We start from the raw sequence: 19,306 nt of genomic DNA, 5'->3' as shown, positions 1-19,306 counted from the left end.
TTGGTAGGCACTGAGTTACTGTTGACAAGCAGAGCCTACGTGGACAGGGCTGGATGCAGCAAAAATGATAGTGGTAAAGGGATAGTGTAGTGTTGAACCCTTCTACAGTAATGTGTATGCTGCCTTTGGGTGGGTATTAAGTGCCCTTAACATCTCCTTTCTTTCCAAGTTATGTTGTTTGAGCTGTAAAAAACATGTACTTAATGATTAACTAGAAAAAACGCAGAAAGTTTATGGGTTTTTTTGAACTGTTGCAGGGTGCGCAGTCCTTGGAGTGAAGAGGCTATGTACTGATATTGCTCTTAAGTAGACAAGGAAGTAAGCCATTCTTGCTTCTCAGGGCTTTCTGTTCTACACTGTGCCTTAAACATGGAAACTGTAGAAATGAATAACGTATCCTTGAAACGCCCTCATTCTGAGGATGATGCAGCTAATGTGGATGAAATTAAAAGACACAAGATCTCAGAGAACTCTAAGACAGAAAGTAACTCTGAGCAGAGTGTTCAGACTGTAAAAGAACAACCTGACCAGTCTCTGCTTGAGGACACAAAAAATGAAATAATTCCCAATGAGGAAGGTGAGGAGCAAGAAGATGAGGAGCTAGAGGACAGCGATGAAGATGGAGATCCAGAGAGCTTTGCAGACATGATGAAGCATGGTCTGACAGAAAGTGATGTTGGCATAACTAAATTTGTTAGCTGTCATAAAGGATTTTCTGGAATCTTAAAAGAGAGGTAACTCTTTGTCTTGTTATGTATGCTAATTCCCTGTGTTAGCATCTGTTCTGTTTTCCTTTTCTAACTCACAGGATGCAATTGGATTATATGCAGCCGTTTGGGAGGTTCATCACTTTCTTTGCTGATGCTGAGATTGAAAGAAACGTTTAATTTGGCATTTTTCTTGGTTTGTTTGGGTTTATTTTTCTTTCCTGTCAAATGGAACCCTGGAGAGGGTACAGTATGGATAGTATGGATAGAGGTAGATGATTACACTGGTCTTTGCCATTTATCTTATTCTGTGGCAGCAGGGTGCAGCATAAAGCTTTGTGTGATGCATCTACCTTTCATGCAGCTCTTCAGCACTGATATGAGATTCGCTACATGACACTAGTACTGCAGCCATCCCTCTCCAGTTCTCCTTTGCTTTTCCCTGACTTTTATGCTGCAGTAGTTACACATGTATGTTGGCAGATAGTCCATTAAGCTTTGAATTATACTCTGATTAGTTGTAATCAGATGCAAAACATAAAAGGGAACTTTATGATGCGGAATATAGATCTTGCATTGTATACTTAATAATATGTTTGACTACTCGTGGCTTTCTTCCCCATAAAAAAATCTAAGTTTTTAAATTAAACTCCTTTGAGTAAAACTCTGAGTGCAAATATGAAAACTCCTGAAGTGAAAATCGTTGTTGTTCTACTTTAGCAAGGCAGTTTTGTTTTAAGCACCACCAAGTCCTTGCTTTTAAATACTAACTTCACGTGTAGATCATCTTATATAATAAAATATGTAATATGATATAAAATGAAATGTACCTGTGATGTATTTAATCTTTCTGCTAGCATAAGCCTTCTCTGGTGAGTACAGTCCGTGCTGAAATGCCTGTTGGGAGATTTGCCAGTTTTCAAACTGAAATGGCCAGAGGTAGCTGTGCAGTAGAAATGCTTGTGGACTGATGGTTTTACTTTGATGCCAGTTTACAACACGTATAATTAACTTAATCCAAGCAATTTTATGGTAACCATCACTAGCATGTCTAGACAGCTACAGATAATGAGAGAGAGGATACAGAACACTCTTGAGCAAGGAATTCTGCCAATAACATGTATGGCTTTCCAAAAGCCTGGCACATGTAGAAACATGGGCTAGGAGGGTTGCTATAGAAACATTCCAATGAGGAAGCTTTTTGTTAATCTTTCAACATTCATACATTTATAAACTGAGGATTTTTTTTTTCTGCAGAGTGGTTGCTACTTAAAAATAATGTAGCAAGTGCAACATAGACTGTCTCATCTCCGTTAAAGTTAGGATGTCTCATTGTTGGGCATTGTGGTTAATGTTTTTGTTGCTGTGACAGAAAATGCAGAGTAGCTTGTTTTGGAAGATATTCTCTACAGCTGAACATATGAAACAGAGTTGTATTTGTCCCACTTTGCTTAGAGAATGGCTAATGTATTTTGTCCTGTAGGTTGTTGGAAGCTACAGGTAATGCGTTTGTGGTTTAAGTTGTAGCAAAGTAATAGAGTCTTAATTGTTAGCAGGTAACTACAACAGCTGCTTGGATATCTGCAGTCATCTTTGTTTAATTATCTTACACTTTCTGCTTTGTTTTCTTGGTATATTTTGAGGGGTGGGAATAGGTACAGTTTTATCATAGCTGAAGTTTCTTTTGTGCTCCCATGAATAAATTCTGCCAATAGATCGTTTCTTAGGGAAGGACTCTGTGATGTGGGATTTCCTTTTTAATTACAATTTTCACATGCTTTTTTTTCCCATCAGATACTCAGACTTTGTTGTTCATGAAATAGGCAAAGATGGGCGTGTGAGCCATTTGGATGACTTCACTGTCCCAGTGGATGATGAGGTAAATTTTGAGGGAAAGGTTTCGTAACAGCTAAATGAGCAAGAACATTAAGAGAATGAAATTGTTTTCTGTGGGTTATTGGATGTTTGTTTTTCCCCCTTAAATATGTGTCAGGATCCACCAGAAGAAACATTCAATGTTTTGTCAGATGAAGACAAGCAGCGTTTAGAGGAGCTCCAGCTTCTTAAGAACAAGGAAACTAGTGTGGCCATAGAGGTAAAATGAATAAATGGTATGAAATTTGGGGGGGAATAAGAGTGAGTGGAAATTATGAGCTTTCTAATGCATGTCAGGTATGAGAGCAGCTTGAACATGATGTTGCAGCAGCCAATGCTGAAGTGTTGCTAACTTAGGATGCAATTCTGTAAAGCATTACAGACTCTCAAATTTATGCACATGAATAGTTACTTAGATTTCAGTGGGACATGTGAACTCAAGCATGTCTTAATTTCTGCAGTGTTAAAATTTTCTTGAAATGTTTTGGTTCTCTGTCTAGTAGTATTTTATGAAATATTTATTTCAGAAGTATTAAATGACCATCCATCCTGATGAAAAAGATTATTTCCAAGGTCAATGTTTAGTAATTTAATAGAAAAGAGGCTAAACATGATCTTCTGTAACAAGAAATATAGAAGTACAAAATAAAACAGAGCTTCATATTTCTGAATAGTCAGATACTCCATAGTTTTGAAAAATAGCTGTTGAATTTGTGTTAGGTAATAGAATAGGATTAGGTCTGATAATTCAAAGAAGCGTTAACATGTTAAATAATCATAGAATCATAGAATGGGGGAAGGGGCCTTTAAGACCATCTAGTTCCAGCCCCAATGCTGTAGGCAGGGACACCTCCCTCTAGACCAGGTTGCTCTCAGCCCATCCAGCCTGGTCTTGAATGCCTCCAGGGTGGGAGCATCCACAGCCTCTTTGGGCAACCTGTTGCAGTGTCTCTCCACCCTTGCAGAAAAGATTTGCTTCCTAATGTCTAGTCTAACTCTGCCCTGTTCCAGTCTAAAGCCATTTCCCCTCATCCTGTTGCTGCCCACGCTTATGAAAAGTGCCTCCCCAGCTTTTCTGTAGGCACCCTTCAGGTACTGGAAGGTTGCTGTAAGGTCCCCTCAGAGCCTTCTCTTCTCCAGGCTAGGTAATCTTAGGTTTGGTAATCTCCAGGTTATCTTACCTAGTCTTCTTTTTTTTTTCCTTTTTTGTATAGAAAAACTTAGTTTTGCCAGAGTTGTTGCTAGAGCAGGGAATTTTATCTGGCACAAAATCAGGGAAATAGTCTTGAAAATTCTTGGTTTTCTGGGATTGGTGGCTATTATTTTTCAAACTAATGACTGGGCCAGACTTTGTGAAGTATACCTATTCAGTACTCTGGTGTGATTCAGCAGGGTTTTTTTAAGAATGCAAAACTTTAAATCTGGGGAAGTCCTTTTCCTTCCGTGTTTGATTTTGTTTGTGCATCCCTGTGTTTCAACACAGGTCATTGAAGACACTAAAGAAAAAAGAACAGTTATCCACCAAGCTGTTAAGTCCTTATTTCCTGGACTGGAGACTAAAACAGAAGATCGAGATGGAAAAAAATACATTATTGCCTATCATGCTGCTGGGAAAAAAGCACTGGCAAGTGAGTTTCAGTATCACAGCAAAGTAAAGTAAATGCTAGAATTCATTTGAAAATTAAAAAAAAATTACATCATCAGAAAGTACTTCACATAGAGTGTACATCCTAATGTAGTCTGGTTTGTTGTTTTTTGCAGTGATACTGTGCATCGAAGTATCTAAAAACACAAAGAATATCTACTATTTAATTTTTTACTCATTTTTCTTTCCAAAACATTAATCAAGTAAAATTATGTTAGAAGCAAGAGGATCTTTTCCTATTATAATGGAAATGGGCAAAAATAGTATTTTAAAAAAACTAAAAAAACTAAAAACTAAAAAACACTAAAAATTTATGTGCACGGTTTTAAGTGGACTTTCATGAACCTGCCTAGGAATGTAAGTGTGCATTGTGGTTGTAGCTGAGATGTACTCAGTATAATCCTGGTAGTCTTGAAAATTCATGACAAAACTCTCAGTGACTTGATTAGTGAAGTTTTGTTTTCTCAGAGTTACTGTTTATATAGACATAATATATGAGTATTTACTGTGACCTTTAAGACAGTTTCAGTTATAAGGCTACATCTGCTTTCAGGGCTAATTTTATTTCCAGAAGATTGTCTATACTCATTATAGTCACTATTTTGGAGTAATAAAAATAATGAAAGATTTTCAAAATGCAGTATTATCCATTTCAGTTTTACCAAAAACTGAATTGGTAAATTGAACTGAGAGAAATTCATATTCCACATTAAAGAAAAAATATTATTACTACTTTGCTTCTCCTGTAAGTTGGGAGAATTGTCTAAGTGCAATTTTGGACAATTAACTCTTTTTAAGATACTTAACTATTATTAAGATTTGATTCAAACTGTTTGATTACTATTTCATTTCAATGTTTTGTAAGGGGTATGGTATGTAAACCTAGCCCTTTCATTTTAAAGATGAAGGAAAAGACCAGGAAATAGGATAATTTAAAATTTGAAGTAAGACCATCTCCACATTCAATGTAGTTATTATGCCTAAGGCTTTTACTAAGTGAGTATGGGAGTGTTGTATGTCTATTGGTACAAATTATAACGTTGCCTATCTTGTTTAATCATTTATAAAATGTGTATATTTGCATGCATTATGCATGGGTATGTATACAAACCAGCACAAAATTCTCGGCCAGTTTTGTTCTCTGTCAGTTTGTGATGTTTTTACCTTCACTGTTCCCTTCTGCTTGCATATGTTCTTTAACCATTGTTACAGTTGAGTTTATTTATTCAGCCAGTCTGATTTCACAAATGCTGTACAGAAGAATTCAAGTATTTGGAATACACTGAAGGGAACTTAATGATGTATGTCTAGGATTAAAGTATTTTCTGGAGCACCATCTTTTGATGCAGAGGAGCATCATCTATTTAAACTTGGCCTCTTAATGTTGTGATGCTACAGCCACCTGTGCAAGTTGGTGGAGATGTGTGCAGTTTCAGTGGGTGTGTGTAAGTGCTAACGAATGCAAGTTTTGACTGCAAGTTGCTTTTCATCAGGATTTTAGTCTTCCATGTTTATATAGCCAACAACACTTCTCAGTCCTGAGTGGGTTCTCCAGGCAAGAAACACTTCAGAAATATGTAATACTTAGCTGAGATATTTGATTCCTTTTGTTTATAATGTAAACAGTTAGTTAAAAATAGCTTCCTAAAATCTTAAAATTTGAAGATACTTCATGTCTGTAGTAAGTTTGCACCCAAAACAGTTTAAATTGTCAGGAAATTGCTGTTTCATCATCGTCCACAAATGAAGTTTGTTGTGTCTCCGACTGAAGCTTTCCATACGTTCACCGTTTGCCTCTGCACGATTCCATTGCATAACTGTCTAAATTGCTGCCATCCACCACCTAACTGTTGGATGCTCTGAAGCATAAACAATCCCATAACCATAAACCTGCATGTTCACCTTTAAAAACCCTTTGACAGTCTTAAAATTAAATGCTACTCTTTTGTGCTCTTTATGCTATGCATTGGGACAGAGGTCAGAACTGCAACAGGTAAGAGATGTTGACATTTCATGCTAACAAAATGAAATGCCAACCATTATGACCTCCGAAATTGTGATGAGACTGGCCAAACTAGTTACACTTCTAAAACAAGACAGGGTTAAACCCAAAACAATCTACACATAAGTAGTGTTTGAAATTCCCAGAAACAGCCAAGAATTGGGCATGTGCTACCACTTGTTTTGCTAGTGGAGGATAGTCAGTAGCCGTTGAGTGCAGAAAAGGTCTGCTAGTGATGAGTGATGTGAATTATCAGAATTGATGATACTGCTGGAAGTCTATTGTAAATTTCCCCTTTCATTAAGCCTAAACTTCACCCTTAAGCATTCTGTTTTGAAACCCAGTGTCCAGATTTATACAACTTTGTGTATCATACATCCTGATCTTAACAAAGAGCTTCTAGCCTTCAAACAGCAGGAAAAGATTTGGAAAAAGGTATGGAAATACAATTTTACTGTGAAATATGTAACACGACTGGAAAATAGCAATAAGGAATGGAGGCTGTCCCTCCAGCCCATCTACGTAATTGAATACCTTGAAGTACTGGGTGAGGAATGATTAAATACTGGGATTATAGCTACAGCTTTCCAGTACTCAGCACACTGTGGCTGTCATGCCCAGAGCTGGAGAGCCTGTTGCTGTATTCTGTACAGAACTTTTAGTCTGGCCCTGACCCTTCCTGGAGAGTGTCATGATGACTGTGCAAGATGGATTGGTTAAATAAGAACTATTCTGGATGGAAAAGTCTTGTGAATTGCTCTGTTTTCCTCTCTTCTGTTTTATTAATGAGTTCTTTGTGGAGTTCACTGAGTGTGCTTCAGAACAGTGGTGGTTCACAAGTAGAACAGCAGCAGCACAAGGCCTCAGCAGGCTTTTGACCATCATACTGAATTTATACTTTAGGAAACTTTATGTTGTCTGCAGTGGAGGACTTTGCTTAAGATTTGATGGTATGAGGCAATCATTGGAATAATTTTTAAGTGATTGAAAATTACACGTATAGTAGTGCAAACTGTAGTGTGATATATTTTAACAGAACTATTGGTGTAGATGGTAGTTTCATAAAAAAAAAGGCAAAAAGTGCTACCCTTTGGTAAAAAGTTTAATGAAACTTAGACATATTTGCTGTCTGCATACTAAATAATTAAAATCAATAATACTGTAGTCTTCGTACAGACAGTGCTCCAGTGATCCTTGTCTGTTAGTATAGACACCAGATGAAATTTACAGTGGCTTTTACTTTGCTGGCTGAAAGTCAGTATAATGATGAAGTTTTTCAAGAGCTTAATCAAAAGAGACGGCAGTCAAGTGACATGGGAATCTTTTTTAGCTAGTTTTGCGACAAAGGAACTCACCATTTCATTTGAGCCTTTTAGGTGACAGGATTGATTAAGCAGAAACTTACATTTACGATTTACGGTGGAAGGGGAGAATGTACTTTTTAATGTGCTTTGTGGCTTTTACTGTCAATATTTCATATTTTTTTAAGCAGATGGAAATTATCAGAAACTGACTATTGTGTATTTGTTTTAAATGAAGCTACAATGGCAACCATATTCATTGAAATAATTAAAAAGAGACACTTTTAACATTTTAACCTTTTGTTTTTAAAGATCCAAGAAAACACTCTTGGCCAAAATCCAGGGGAAGCTACTGCCATTTTGTACTGTACAAGGAGAACAAGGATACTATGGATGCCATTAATGTCCTATCAAAATTTTTAAGGTAGGGCTGTTGTTTCTATTAACTTGTCTAGCATGCAGATTTCCCTCTGCCTGTTTCATGTAAGGCAAGGCAGCCCATAGCCTCAATGAAAATAATGTAAATTGAAAGTTACTTGTTTCAAATGTTTGTGGATATATGAAAGTATGTTATGAGCATGTGTCTTATACTGTTATGATACATTAATTTGCTTCTAAGCACTAGCTGATAATCTGTAGTTCTGTTTATTAATTTCTCTAGACAAACACAGTCTGAGTTCCTTTCCCCTCATCCAGTGAAGCAACAATTACTGCACCTTTGTGAACTGAGTGTATTTATGTAAGGAAATATTTGAAGGCCTGTAGTTTGACAGCATAGTTGTGTTAGAAGTGAATATGTCCAGAAGGTTTCCTTGTGTTTTGCATACTTAGAGATGACTTAAGTGATGTCACACACATTCAGGAGTGTCAAACTGCATTTTCTTTCCCAGAACTAAGCTGCACTACCTGTATATATGTATGTACTATTTTTAAGGCAAAAATCATATTTTTCATATAAAGTAACATTTCTAGGTAATTATGCTGAAAACTATGTGAAATCTGTCTGCTTTCATAGTTTTAATGTATTTTGCTGTTGCCTTTAAGAGTGAAGCCAAACATATTTTCTTACATGGGAACTAAAGATAAAAGGGCTATAACAGTTCAAGAAATTGCTGTTCTTAGGTAAGTGAAAATACACTGGAGTGTTTACACTCCTTCCATGGTGACTTAACTACCTCACTACAATCTTAAGACTCAGTGTGCATGTAATGAGTGGCAGATTCGTGTCCTGATCTTGCGAAGTACCGGAGCTGCATATTAATGAAGATAATATAATCCTTCCTTTTATTCCATGGTGATTGCTAGTATTTTCCATCAGTAGTGTCCTGAGTCAGAGGCCAGGGACATGTGAATGCACATATCTGGCTGAAACAGTGGCCCAGCTTGCCTCTGTGTCCTCCAACGCTACGTGGCTCTCATGCAGCAGCAACAAAGCAGAATGACAATGATAGAAATTCTGTTTCATTTCCATCCTGGCCTTTGTTTCCCCTCCCTCCAGTTGGAATCCTTTTTCCTTCTTCACTGAACTTTCTGAGCAGCTCCAGAGAAGGCTAACCACTGCCCTTTCCCATCTGTGAGTAGCCAGAAGGGTACAAAAAAGACAAGAAAATTTTCCTGCCTTAATCTACTCCCATAATAAAATGTATTTTGGCATATGCTGAGATAATTACGTGGTTCTGAGGCACTTGAAATTAATGCTATATCAGTAACTGAGGATGCCTCATAGCCATATGTTTAGCTGCTGGAATATTCTGCCTCTGATGCTTTTTACAGTTCTTTGAAAACCATTCTCCTCAAGTGGAGGAATTCCAAGGTTTAATAGCCAGAAACTTGACCAAGTTCTTAAAAGGAAGGCATTCACTATTTAATTGTGGTAGTTTTCGTCCCAGTGGTTTGCATGAGCATATGCTGGCACATATGAAGGGAATTATTAATTTGTGAATCACGTGAGAAGCCCCAGATTTTAATTTCTGCAAACAATTATACCAATCGATGGGCAATTAACTGAACTTGTGGTGTAGCCATCTCAGGTGCTCTTCTGTTTCTTTTTGACATTGTGCCCAAGAGCTCAGACTATTGTAAGCATTGACAGTTTACGAGGGAGGACCCTGCTGATTCTGGTAGTGTTCAGTAGTGTTCAGTACCAAACTCTCCTGTAGAGCACTGAAGAGAGGTGGAGTAGGGAAGGAGAGCTTAATGACCATCAGCCCATTCTGAGCCAAGTATGCTGGGCATGCTGTTTGGTAAACTTATCTATTTTGGTGTCAGTCTTAGTAGTAAGTGTCAGAGCCAGCTCTGTGTTGCAAAGAAGAGGACATGTTTCTCATAATGCTAGCGAGAAAAGTGATGGAAATCAGTGGCAGGTTAGACTTTATGCTCTTTGATTTCCACTGAGCTAACACCGTGGATAATTACTTAAGTCTGTTTAAGATTGTGCTGTCTGGAGTACATTCACAGCATAAAGAAAAATTAAGCTTGTGGTGTAGAGTATGTTATACTTGTAATATTACAACTTCTTTTGTGTGTGCATACACTAACAAAAATATGAAAATGTTGTAAACAGTTTTATCACAGTGTATGTTTTGTCTTGAATGAGCAGACCGAAAGAATTATCTTTCTTTTTAAATGGTACTTAAAATTCTTTGAATAGAATAGCGGAAGACTGATGAAACACGACTCACTGGTTTTTGTTTAGAAATGATGGCATTTTTGTATTTGTTTAATTTACTATTTTTCAAAAGAGAGGATGGTCACTGTTGGTCTGTTTCTTTATTTTTAGAATCACTGCACAAAGACTTGCTCATTTGAATAAATGCTTGATGAACTTTAAATTGGGAAATTTCAGTTACAAGAATCATCCACTGAAATTAGGAGAACTGCAAGGGAACCATTTCACTGTTGTTCTCAGGTAATACATAGTATTTAGATAGCTCTGTTAGAATAGTATTGTTTTTTGGTTTTCCCCCTGAACAGGAAAGGGACATCAGTAATCTGGTTTTACTACAAGGAAGAAAGGTCCTATTGACATGGAAGTTATTGAATTCGATAAGTGTTGGATAATGTTAATGTTGAGCTTTATTATTTTGGGGATCTTAAAATACTGTCAGCCCTTTAAAAAGGTTAAGAAAAGTTATAGATGGAGTGGTTTTTTTAATTTTTTTTTTGTTTGTTTAATGTTAGAAATATAACAGGAACTGATGACCAAATAGAGCAAGCAATGAACTCTCTCAGGGAAATTGGATTCATTAATTACTACGGAATGCAAAGATTTGGAACCACAGCTGTTCCTACATATCAAATTGGCAGGTATGTGTCGTTTTCATCCTCTTTTTATTGTTTTTCCCTCTTTAATCTTGATAACACTTAATTTATTTCTTGGAAGGCTGTCTTATCCTATTGCATGTGCCAATTTTAATTTTAGATTCATGAAAAAGCTTGTTTTGAACTTGCTTCAGCAGGTATCTTGCATAATACCACTACTTTTAATATTATGTAAAGCCAATACTTAAATTGTTTAAATTTGCTAAATTTTAAAATGTGTTTAGTAAGTTCTTAATACACTTTCCTGTTTGGATCTTAGAGCTATTCTACAGAACAACTGGAATGAAGTAATGGATTTGATATTAAAACCACGACCAGGAGGTAAGAAATACTGAGAAATACATAGTGTCCATTTCCCTCCTCCCCAAAGAATTGTGTGTTGAGGAATAACCATTTTTAGATTCTGATTCTTTTCGTTTGAAAGGGCATTTGGGAGGACAACTTTGCACAGCTTCTGAAATTTAAACTTCAGCCAGTTTAGCAAGTGGGAAGGAATCTTCAGGTTCTCAGCCTTTCTGTTTCTTTTGGCTTACTGTGCAGTTTCTTGCAGTGGATGTGGAAAGGGATCTGAATACTAATACACAGTCTGTTCATACTGCACTTGGAGCATTCCAACCTCAAATATTCTGTGATTCTTTTAATGTCTGCAATTACCGTGACTGAAATATTAATTTTTCAACTCTCTTAACAAAAGATGAAACAAATTTTTGTGTTTGCATTTAAAATATTTTTGTTTTGCATCCTTGTTCTAGCTGAGAAGGGATACTTAGTAAAATGCAGAGAAGAATGGGCAAAGACTAAAGATCCAGCAGCAGCTCTCAAAAAACTGCCTGTAAAAAGGTGCGTGGAAGGACAGCTTCTACGTGGACTGTTAAAGTATGGAATGAAGAACATAATCTCTGCATTCGGCATAGTGAGTGTAAAAGGGGGTATTTACTGGAATAAACACACACTTTATGTATCAATGAATTTGAAGCACACTCGTCAGGCTTCTCTGTTAGTCTAAATTTGTGTAACGTGTGTGCATTTATCCTACCTTTTTTTTCTTGAAGTACTGCTGCATAGTAACGTGGGACAACTGTAATTAGTGTATATGTGATGAGCTCTGCCATTTGTGTCACAGTCTCTTTAAGCTGGAAGCCATGCAGTTGTATGTACTAGCTGTGTATAAAATGGATCTGAGAGTGGTGCAGAAAATCAGAGTTTTTCCCATTGGTTCAGAAGTGTAAATCAAACTCACAGTGTGCTAATGAAGCAGTGCCGTATAGAGGTGATGGATTCACTGTCACTTTTAAGTACTGTAATTAAGGTGAAGTCTTTGGAGAAAATACCTCATAACCAGCAAATCATTGGGCCCAGCACAGGAGATGAGAATTAATTTCTCATTTATGATGAGGATAATAGACACCGTGCCTTAACATCTGCAAAGTTTACTTCAGCATTTCAGGAGCTTGAGAATTCGGAGTTTTATAGCACCTTCATGGCTTTGAGCTGTTCAATAATAATAATAATAATTAAAAAAAAAAGATGTAGCTTCTCATGTTTAAATTAAACACTTTTTTGTGTGTGTTCGGAATTCAAATGTACAAAAGCATTATTACATACCCTTTTGTAATACAGATTACAAATACATACCCTTTATTTACATACCCTTTTCCATATTGCAAATATATATTTTTTTAAAGTACCAAGGCATTGTTTTGCTGGGTCTGTTGCTGGAGAAGGTAATGTTTCAAACATAGGCATTTTTGGGCAATGATTAAGAGAAAGTTCTAAAAATACATATTTCTAATTTTTCCTTTTTTTTTGTTTTAACCTTCAGATACCAAGAAATAATCGTTTAATGTATATTCATAGCTACCAGAGTTATGTGTGGAACAATATGGTGAGCAAGAGAATAGAAGAATATGGGCTTAAAGCTGTACCAGGAGATCTCACACTTAAAGGAGGTAAAGAGGATGTTGTGAATGCTTTAGTCACAGAAAATTTTATTTACATTGGTGAATGTGTCTGTCAGTGGTTTATGGACCAGTTTGGTCCAGTTCTGTGACTAATGGGGTTGGGGAACCATGGGCCCATGCCCCAGGAAAGGGGGAGAAGGAAAAAGGGTAGAGAGATGGGCCTAAAAAACAAGACAGCAGCAACAATCTGAGGAGGAGAACTAATTTACTAAATAAGATTTCGGAATACAGAAGTACAACATAATTGGAATTGAAGCTAATAGATCAAATAAAGAGAGAGAGTGTGTCCAAAACTGAAGGCCTTATTCTAAAGCTGAAGACGAGAAAGATAGGAAGCTTCCACTGCTGAGATGAACAGCAAAAAGAGGAAGTCTTGGGACTTGCGTGCAGTTTTATCTTTCCCTCTAGGTGGAGAACAGGAATGCAAAGTCTCTGGGGTATGTAGTTCTCTTCTGAGAACCAGGTACCCAGAAGTTCGTCAGTCCATGGACTTGGAGCATTAACTCTAACTCCCAGTGCCTCACATGTTATGATGTGGAATACCAATAACAAAAATCATAAAACCATGACAGCGTCCAGGCCTGGAACTCCCAGTGCAGGAAGGATGTGAAACTGTTGGAGCAGATCCAGAGGAGGGCCATGAAGGTGTCTGAAGGGCTGCAGCACCTCTCCAATGAAGAAGGGCTGAGGAAGTTGGACTTGTTTAGCTTGGAGAAGGGAAGGCTCTGGAGAGACCTCATTGTGGCCTTAAAGTACTTGAAGGAAGCTTAAAAGCAGAATAGGGGGTTGATTTTTTACTGATAGTGACAGGACAAGGTGGAATGGCTTTAAACCAAAAGAGAGAAGATGTTAGGAAGAATTTTTTTTACTCAGAGGGTGGTGAGGTGCTAGAACAGGTTGCCCAGAGACTGTTGATGTCCCATTTCTGGAGGCATTCAGGACCTGGTTGGATGAGATCCTGGGCAGCCTGACCTAGTGGTTGGCAGCCCTGCTCATGGCAGAGTGGTTAGAACTAGGTGGTCTTTAAGGTCCCCTCCAACCCAAGCCATTCGATGATAGCATCTGGTAAAGCAGAGACTCAGTCCTAGTTTTTTTACTTGGATTTTCACTGACATTTTGATGCAGTGAGACCATACACAGCGTTTCTCCTTCATGTAAGCCTGATGTCTGGCTAGGAGATAGTTCATCTAGCAGTCTTTATGTCATTCGGCTTTAAAAGTCATTGGAAACTAGGCTGTGATTCTGCTTGTAACAGCCTTAAAAACTCATTTCTTTTCTTGGACATAATGTCTATTAAGTGGAGATAAAAACACAGTGGTTACCCTCCTCAAAGTAGGCTTGTTTCAAGCAAATGATTCACTGTAAATTTGGCTGATCAAGCTGTAACTAAAATCTCTTTTCCTTTTCTGTCCTGACTGTAGCCACAGCTGTACCAATTGAAGAAGGAGATGTTCATAACTACACCATCCATGATGTAGTGATGCCATTACCTGGATTTGATGTTATTTATCCAAAGCATAAAAGTAAGTCTGTAAACTTACATAATGACCCTGAACCTGTAGATCTGCTTTAAGGTAGCTCATAAAAGGAAGGTGACATCTACACATCCTTCCTGACTGTTAAAGAATGACCATTTCAGAGCTGTGCTCTAGTAGTAGATATGTCAGCCTCTCCCATTTTGATTACAACTTCTCTGGTAATTTCTTTCATTTAATATAAATCTGTTTTGTAGTTCTCTTTAACAAGTAGCTTTTCCTGTAGACTTCTATGGAGGCAAAATGAGTTATCATGGCACAAGGAAAAAAGTAGTGAAAGGCTCATTAAAGAGTATATGCATTTGATTTTTTTAAATTATGAAACAAGCCAAACTTACAGAATACGTAACCCAAAAACTTGAAGTTGTGAAGAAAAAACAGATCTGGTTTAATTAAATGTCAACACGTTTTCATCTTTCATCTCTTGTGTAGAAAGTGTATTGCATCAAAATTGTTCTTAATTGAATAAATTCAGCAATCCATTTAGAGAACTGTGTTGTTGCTAAGGGATATTCACAGCATCATTTCTATGATTGATTTCTGTGACCTCAGGAGGCCATCTGATATGCAGGCCAACTTCTTCAGGGCTTTGTCCTGTCAGGGCTGAAATTTCCAAGGACAAATAGTGTCTCGGGTGTCCTCTTGAGTCTTTTAAGCTAAAGAACCCCTGTTCTTTCAGATTCTCCATGCATGGTACGTGCTACAACTCTTGGCCATTGTAGTGGCCCTCAGACTCATCGTAGTTCATTAGAACCTACTTTGTACTCATACCTGCAACTGGACACTGTTCCAAGTGAAACTTAGTAAGAGTCCAGTAATGGGCAGTCATATTTTTTCTTGGTGTAGCTATGAGCTACATTCCTGTTCACACAGACTAGTATGCCATTAGATTTTGTTGCTGCCAGTCTCCTTTCCACAGGGACTTCCAAGTAACTCTCCCCAAGTTTACTCCCAAGTAAAGTTGTTCTCCAGTCTTTTAGCATCTCAAGGAGTCAATCATTCCAATGCACACTCCTGGAGTGCATCAAAAAGAGTGTGGCCAACAGAGGGCTAGGGAGGTGATCCTCCCCCTCTGCTCTGTCCTGCTGAGGCCACAGCTGGAGTGCTGTTTCCAGCTCTGAGCTCCCCAGTTTTAGAAAGACAGAAATCTCCTTGAAGTAATCCAGCAGAGGGCCACAAAGATGATCAAGTGCCTGAAGCATCTTCTTTATGAGGAAGGGCTGAGTAACCTGGGTCTGTTCAGTCTGAGGAAAGGAAGACTGAGGGAGAATCAGATTCATGTTTATAGAAATCTAAGGAGAGGTGGGAGGCAAATGGATGAGGCCAGGCTCTTCTTGTTGGTGTTTAGTGATAGTACGAGGAGCAACAGCTGAAACTTGGAGCATAGGAAGTTCTGTAGAATCATGTGGAAGAACTTTACAGTAAGGGTGACAGAGCACTGGAACAGGTTGCCCAGAGAGGTTGTGGAGTCTTCTTCTATGGAGATATCAAAGACCTGTTGGGACGCCTACCTGTGTGACCTATTGTAGGGTACCTGCTTTAGCAGGCAGGTTGGACTTGGTGATCTCTTGAGGTCCCTTCCAACCCCTACAATTCTGTGATTCTATGGTACAAGGACTTGGTCCTTAATATATCTCATAAGTTCTTCTTGGCCAAGTCGTCTAGCCTCTGCCTTGGTCCTTCTGAATGGCAGTGCTGTCCTTGTGTGTGTTGACTGCTCTCTTACCCACAAACATGGCAGGGAGTGAATTCCAGCTCCTCCTTCCCAGAGGAAGTCTAATTTATTCCTGTTCACATGTCCCTGGTTACGCTGGTAATTGTGCTGTAAACTAGAGCATTTTAGCTGCAATGTATGCTTATGTTTCCATTGCCAGCCCATCTTTCCCAGGTGTATATACACACACCCTTTCTTGGGGATATGATACTATAATAGTTACTCATTGTTTCGACAGCATCAGAGCTACTTAATAGTACCTTTTACTAAGTTCTTCAGATGGCTTTCCTAAATCATTTTAGTCTGCTTTTTCAGAGACAGAACAAGTGGTAGTTTGGCCTTTTGTTTAAAAAAAAACCCAAACTCCAATTATCTGAGATTAGTTTTCTGAAGTGCAGATAATTGGAAAGTGTATATATAATGCAACTGAAACGTTAATAAATTATTTTCTCCACGTCGTGGTTTTGTTTTCAGCTTCAATTTTGATTCGTTAAACATTCTTTCTTGGTTACTTACCTATATTAATCAGTTTGTATAAGAGAATACTGTAGTTTATAAAGTTTTTCATAAATAGCTTAAAAATTTTGTCTAACATTTATCCCATATACACTGACAACTATTGAAATACACATAAAGGAGGGAGTCCCCTATGGTAACAGCCCATTTCAATCAGCCACACTATGTTCTCTGATTAAATATCTTCTCTTCCAGTTGGAGAAGCCTACAAGGAAATGCTAGTAGCTGATAATCTTGACATCAACAACATGAGGCATAAAATCAGAGACTATTCACTGTCTGGAGCATACAGAAAGATTATCATTCGACCTCAGAATGTCAGTTGGTGAGTAGGAGGACAAAGGAACTTGGATGTGAATTGATGGCATAGAGTAACGTGTGGGATGACTAAGTAAGAACCATTAGATTAACCTACAATATACACACATAGAATGAAGAATAGGTTGGGAGAAATCTGTGCATTTTTTACACAGTCAGAGTTGAATGATAGTTGTCTTTCTTCACTGGTTCTCTGGTTTTGTAATGTATTAGTGTCAGGACATCTGTCTAGTTGTTACCCTTCTTTCCAAGGACTTGCCTAAGCACTGCGTAATTATTCAAGTTGATGGCGAAAGCATGAAAGATAATATTCAAAAGAGTTACTCTTTTGTAATCCTGGTTTGAGAAATTGGTCTCCAATCAACAGTGTCAATCAGATTTCTATCACATAAACGTACGACATCGCTGTTGTTAGTGACACCACCTAGCTGTTGCATAGCAACTGAATAAATACCTTTTCAAGAGGTTACTGTGCAGATGTACAAAGAAACTTATCACTAATACATTGAAAAAGAACAGAGGGTTTGGAAGGGAGACAAAATTCAAATATTTGAATTTTACTTTTATTACTACCGGTATTTAAAGCTTACCTTCTTCCTAGTTGCTTTTTCAGCCTTGTCATTGCATACTGTATAGTTTTTATTATATGAATACATTGAAAATGCTTAAATACGTATTCTAAAAGTTCAAAGAGGTTTCTTCAAAATGAAAAGGAAAAAAAAAAGCCTTCAAGTATTCTCATAGTTGACAGCATTCTTCCCATAATTTCATAAACTATACTCCTTGTATAGCTGGAAATCCTGATATTCCATGGGAGGAAAGAGATTAATTATGCAAAAAAAAGTCCAACTAGTTCATTATTTTGTGATAATCCATATCAAAACAGAGGCAAGTTTTGTACATAAAGCTTTACTGGTTATTGCAAGATAAATACCATCTTAGCTGTTTAATAGAAATAATTCCATCTCAGTTTTATTATCGTAACTGCCAAATTTGGATAATAGTAATAATAAATCTTATGTATGTTACATAGGGAAGTCGTTGCATATGATGATCCTAGAATCCCATTATTTACTACGGATTTGGATAAGCTGGAAGGAAAACCTTTACCAGTTCTTCCTACAGGTAAATTAGTGTACTTGCTGATCTTTTCAAACTCAAGGTTGATTTGACTGTTGCTTTAAACTGCTACCTGTTGAAAGCTCTTTAAAGGAGCTTCACTTAACCAGACTGCTAAAAAATGGTATTGAAACTATCCAAATTGTGTGTGTAAATAAGGACCTTTAAATCTCAAGAGTGTGAGCATTGTTCCAGCAATTTCTATTGGTTGTTACATTTTCCTACAGACATCTATACAATCAAATAAACATCTAGGTATAAATATCTATGGAATGTGTAAAGAAGAAGTGGAAATGAGCCACAATTATTTGTACACTTGAGGATATATTTGTGCTGAACATAACTGACCACTCCACTACTTAACAGAATTCAGTGTAAATCTTTCAAGTAACTTTGGTCACAAGGAGAGAACTTTCCAGAAGAAAAAAAAAAAAGGAGAGGATAGGAATTCAATCTAACAAAACTGACCATCTCATTTTGGATGAACACTTAGAGAATCACTTCCTGCTGGAAGAAAATGTTAAATAGAACTTGCTTTACAAAATTTGACTTTGTACTATAGATTGTAAGCTGGGGTGTGGTGGTAAAGGCTGTTGTTTGGGCTTAGGGATGGTGGTGGAAAACTTCAGTCCAGTTTGGATGGCACTCAGAATAAGTTATGTTCTTCATCTCCTTTTTGCTTCATCTCTCCTCTTGTGATAGATGGTAAATTCCGGGCACTGAAGATGGAGTTCTCCCTTCCCCCATCCACTTATGCTACTATGGCAATTCGAGAAGTTTTGAAAATGGACACGAGCATAAAGAACCAAACGCAGCTGAATACTACCTGGTTACGCTGAATGAACTGCTAGCACAGCCTAGATTTTAATGTGTATACTGTTTTACTACTACGTTCTGTACAAATCTTTCAAGGGTGGTAGTAAGAGATTTGTATTTTTTTAAGTTTTTATTAGTGCAAGCTTTTAAATTAAGTAGTTCTTAGCAAGATGTTGTAATGTAATAGAGGCCTTAGTGACTGGTGCTTTTTAATGAATGGATCATGAGGTTGCTTGAGCTGTGTTACTGCATCTCTGAGAAGAGGGCTTACTGCTTCAGACCTGGACAGATGTTCATCTCACTCTTTCAGTGAGCAGTGGATGTTTTGACCAGTTCAGCACACCTTGGAGTCTCTTCAGATGTATTAGGCAAATCAGTTACAGCTGAATTAAGATACTGATGGATATTTGCTCCCAAGAAGCTGCTGAGGGCAGTGAGGTGGCTGCGCACTGCCACAAGGCACAGCTGTTTTTAAT

The 19,306-nt window shown here is 37.6% G+C and overlaps 1 protein-coding gene across 1 annotated transcript; it reads left to right on the top strand.

Annotated features, from left to right (window-relative positions):
- The first annotated feature begins 263 nt into the window (after positions 1-263).
- On the top strand, positions 264-19,189 carry PUS7 (pseudouridine synthase 7). Its single transcript, XM_065743643.1, has 15 exons — positions 264-734; positions 2,502-2,586; positions 2,701-2,802; positions 4,066-4,210; positions 7,843-7,954; positions 8,575-8,652; positions 10,310-10,438; positions 10,711-10,836; positions 11,111-11,172; positions 11,604-11,764; positions 12,674-12,800; positions 14,234-14,335; positions 16,773-16,902; positions 17,929-18,020; positions 18,717-19,189. The coding sequence occupies exons 1-15, from the start codon at positions 370-372 to the stop codon at positions 18,851-18,853; spliced, it is 1,953 nt and encodes a 650-aa protein (XP_065599715.1). The 5' UTR covers positions 264-369; the 3' UTR covers positions 18,854-19,189.
- The last annotated feature ends 117 nt before the right edge of the window (positions 19,190-19,306 follow it).

Source organism: Cyrtonyx montezumae, unplaced genomic scaffold, assembly GCF_038088225.1.
Source record: "Cyrtonyx montezumae isolate F1298 unplaced genomic scaffold, pur_monq_1.0 scaffold_3, whole genome shotgun sequence".
NCBI classification, from domain to species: Eukaryota; Metazoa; Chordata; class Aves; order Galliformes; family Odontophoridae; genus Cyrtonyx; species Cyrtonyx montezumae.
The sequence above is the reverse complement of the archived record's forward strand: the minus strand, read 5'-3'. Positions and strand labels throughout refer to the sequence as shown.